Raw genomic sequence first — 4,537 nt, forward strand, 5'->3', positions numbered from 1 at the left:
AGTTTTTTCCTTGTAGTTACCATGGCAAGAAAAATTCTGAATGGATGACCTATTTCTGAAGGAATTTGAAAGAAGTCCAACCAAGGAACATTCCAGTGAAGTTTGGTTGAAATTGGTTTGTGGTGTAGGAGGAGATGATCTTTACAGGAAATGCAGATGATAGATAGATGGACAACAGACATCCAATGATTCTAAATGCTCACCATTAGCGCTCAGTTGAGCTAAAACTAAGACATGACAACAATATGTTTTACCATGTATAGCAATAAACTGTTGTCTTGATAAACCACTGCAGCCTTAGTTTTTACTTACTTTGTCAAAAAATCTTGATAGTTTTACTGCATTAGTTGAACCCGGAGCGAGATATTTAACATTCTGACAATCCTGAAAGAATAATGCAAAAGTTCTTTCTTACATACACATGGAATGCCATTTATCAATGCTATACCTGAAAATTCCCTACGCCAGATCCAGGTTTTGATAAAGGTCATCCAGATAAATGGCATCAAGATATGATTTCTTCAAAGGGCTCTTCAAAGGGTTTAACAACCTTCAAATCTGTTCAAACTGCTGGTGTTAAGATACATTAAAGAATGTGTTAAGAAAATGAATGTAGGACGTTTTGGCCAGCGGACGTTTTGGCCCGGACATTTTGGCCTAGGATCTTTCGGCCTAGGATGTTTTGGCCAGGCATTTTTTGGGAGTATGACGTTTTGGCCAAAAATAAATTGTGGTTCCATATCGTGCAAATTATGGTCTGGAGATTATTCTAAAGAATGTTATAGTATAAGTGAACAAATTAAACTGACAATAAAATGTACTGATGGTATTTTATTTTTATAATCTTTTTATATGTATACATATAAACATATGCACATTAATTATATTGTATGTGTTTGTGTATGTGAAAATATCTGCCATTTACAACAAACCAAAAGAGTTATGAAAACAAATTTTATTCACAATTATTTTTTAAAAAAGAATTGATCAATTATACTGTAAACATATGATAACATATTAATGTCCAGATCATAATTTGCATATTACGGAAATATTTTATTTCTAGCCAAAACATCCTACTTCAAAACTTTTCTTGGCCAAAACATCCTAGGCCAAAAGATCCTAGGCCAAAACGTCCGTCCTCCTAAATGTAGTCTTATTTAACTGCAGAAATATATTTAAATATAACATGGGAAGTACAGATTGACGAGAGAAGGTGAAATGTTCAGCCAATATAAATTGTGATTTTTCTTGATGAACTGCTAATAAACAGCAGAAATACAAACAAGCCGCTAACTAACAGCTGTTATACCCACCAAATCAAACTGGTCAGCCCCAAACTCTTCAGCTACAGATGATGTTCTAGACTTTCCCTTGTCCCTCATATTCTCTGCCTGGTCAGCTTTGGTTCCTATCACAAGTAATGGTATCTGGTTCCCAGCAAATTCTTCAGGATCATAGTCATATCTGTAATATGGTACAGAGAGTATTTCGTAACCTATGAGATAGAGTATTCCAAATAAAATATACAAATGACTTTGTGAGTTAATCTTATCTCATACTGCTTGTCTCACACCTGACATGATCTTCTTTAGTTTACTTTGTCATTACAGTTTTTGATTGAATTTATCATGACCCTCATGAACAGTTTCAGTCAAACCAAGCCTGCTATTATTTTTGCATTTTATTCTTCCAAAAGATCTTCTTATAGGTTCTGTCATTAATGCTAAAGTTCACAACGTGTACAACAGCCTTCTGGAAAAATTAGCTGTTTACAAATAATTATGTCACTGTTACCACTATATAAGGTCACTTATATATGATACCACTGTAGCAGTTTGGAATATATTTCCAATAATGGGTAACTAATTAAATGAATATAATAATATACAAAACAGTGAGAAAATAAATCTACCACACCAGTTTAATTCTCGCAATAAAAAAATCCCATCCTGGGTTTCAAATATACCAAAAACTCGCCAGACTTTTGTTTTTGGACATAATCTAAACCTCAGTTGAGATTTCTTTATCCACAACTCAAGGGCATGGTAGATTCGCTTGAACTAAATTTTTATTATGAATATTTTCTTCCAGCTTGATTACCTGATAGGTAAAGAACAAGTTCAGTCATAATAAAGAGATAAAGAGGTATAAAAAATACAAAGACTCTAAGATAAACATCAAAATAGAAGAAAAGTTTGGAAACTATGGCTTGATAAAACTTATTTTGGTATGAACTGTGGGTAACCCTAAGTAAACTAGAATTGTATCCATAGGACACGGATGCCCCCACATACTACGCCATCCTTTAAATAGCAAAGTTTTTAGTATAGACCATTTTCATATGAAGGATGTTCCGCTAAAAGTTTGAAGCAAATTATATTCAGATAAGGTTGTGCACTCTGAATCCATTCCTTCAAAAAGAGTACGAGTAGTTGAACACACCAAATTTCTTCACTATGTCGTACCTTGTGAAATTAAGAAAGGGCCATAATTCTATAAAAAATAGCTAGAAAAAATTCCATTACTTATGGTCCTTCAACTTTGAAACTTTCAAGCATATCCTTTCATTAGTGTTGGTCTACCAACCAACCGACCAACATCGGCATAACAATATACCCCTTCATTAACCTCCGGGAGGGAGTCCCTAATAAGTTTCGTAATCCTAGGCCGAAGCGTTCTCAAGTTATCAGCCTGAAACGGTTTACCTATTCCGGGTCACTGTGACCTTGACCTTTAACCTACTGGCCTCAAGATCAATAGGAGTCATCTGCTGGTCATGATCAGCCTCCCTATTAAGTTTCGTGATCCTAGACCCAAGCGTTCTCAAGTTATCGTCCGGAAACCATTAAACTGTTCCAGGTCACTGTGACCTTGACCTTTGACCTACTGATCTCAAGATCTTTAGGGGTCATCTGCTGGTCATGACAAGCCTCCATATCAATATTCATGATCCTAGGCCCAAGCATTCTTGAGTTATCATCTGGAAACTGATTGGTCTACGGACCGACTGACAGACAGACTGACCGACCGATCAACATCAGTAAAACATTATACCCCTCCGTCTTTGAAGGGGGGCATAAATTTTTTTATCCATGCTGTCCCAAGGGTTTGGAAAACACCTCCTTACTGAGGCAGACAGGAAAGATCACTTTCCTTGATTAATTAATAATTAAAAATTAATAATATTGGAACATTTTCAAATTATTGTAAATTTAAAACTACTGATATTATGGCAGAACATGTCTAGCTTGTCTTCTCCCTAGACAAAAAGATAAAGTGACCACCTACACAGATAACCTTGTCTTTCCCAAGTTGGTGGGCAAGAATATATTCTCTAAAAACACAAGCTCTCTTCATAAATGTCAGATTGTCTTTCCAGCAAAAATCTAGTATCATCATAGTTAAATAACTGAGTGATCCTTCACTTTATTATCCAACTGTTAAAATCTTACTTTTCCAGTATATACGGTGACAAACACAGCCCTTTTAGGCCTTTAGTAATGAAAATGTCACTCATACACTGATGAATATATCCTATGACTTAAATATGTAGGAAACAGTTTTCATATTTTTCTCAATTATGACAGTGCAAGGGAGGTAATGTAAATTAAAAGGACTAACCCACACATTTTGGGTGAAAATCAATTTCTCAAAAATCTATAAAAAAGTGAGTACTCTGAAAGTGACTAGTGGTACAAACTTGATGAATTAAGTTTTGCGAGATATTCTTATAAATACCCCCCCAAAAAAAATTATGCAGAAGGTAGTAAACCATTGCAACACTTCTGAAATAATGCAGAAAATTTACATTCTTCTTGCATTTTTACCAATATCTAACTTTCATTTTCACCTACTTAATCATTTTTCATTTTTCAGTGTCATATACATTCTATGCCAAGCTGAGTTAAGAAATAAACATGTGTTGAAAAATTTCACCCAAACTGTGGGCAAGTAGCTTTAACAGATAGATGCACTATTCATACCCGGCAAGAACCTGATAAATACTTACCTTTACTAGATTTTTATAATCAAAACACATCTAGTAGCACCTGTTTGTGAAAACTTGAGTATTATTACCGGTACAACTGAATCCTCAATAGGCATGTAAAAATGATTGAAATGGGAGAAAAACCTACCCATTTCCTGATGATTTATTATCTTTTCTTAGAACTTCTGCCAACCAGGATCTCAAATTATGCTGTGACTTTCTATTTGTTAAATCATGGACTAGAATGATTCCTGAAAGTAAAATTACACTCCATTCAAGGAAAAATAATATATGTTTATAATACATTGTACATGACATATTGCTTATAGTTTCAAATATCTAAAGGGGGCCAATCACATCTGAGCAACATTTTATGACAATTTTCAGTTTTCATGCATTCTGTTACAGATTTATTTAAGAAACAAAAAGACCTAATACATAGAATCAGATTCTTACTGTAAATGCATATTTTATTACTTTTTATGAAATTCTATAATCATCTCCCTTTAATTAAAAAGTTTTTTTGTTGTTTTTTTTTAATGGACT

General features: G+C 34.1%; 1 protein-coding gene across 1 annotated transcript; it reads right to left on the reverse strand.

Annotated features, from left to right (window-relative positions):
- Window positions 1–308: 308 nt before the first annotated feature.
- Window positions 309–4,242, reverse strand: LOC128554602 (rab-like protein 3; the record flags this gene model as incomplete). Its single annotated transcript, XM_053535872.1, has 3 exons — window positions 309–384; window positions 1,317–1,467; window positions 4,140–4,242. Coding segments are annotated over 3 exons (330 nt in total), but the record flags the coding sequence as incomplete, so codon positions are not given.
- Window positions 4,243–4,537: the final 295 nt, after the last annotated feature.

This window comes from Mercenaria mercenaria, unplaced genomic scaffold, assembly GCF_021730395.1.
Source record: "Mercenaria mercenaria strain notata unplaced genomic scaffold, MADL_Memer_1 contig_563, whole genome shotgun sequence".
Lineage (NCBI taxonomy): Eukaryota > Metazoa > Mollusca > Bivalvia > Venerida > Veneridae > Mercenaria > Mercenaria mercenaria.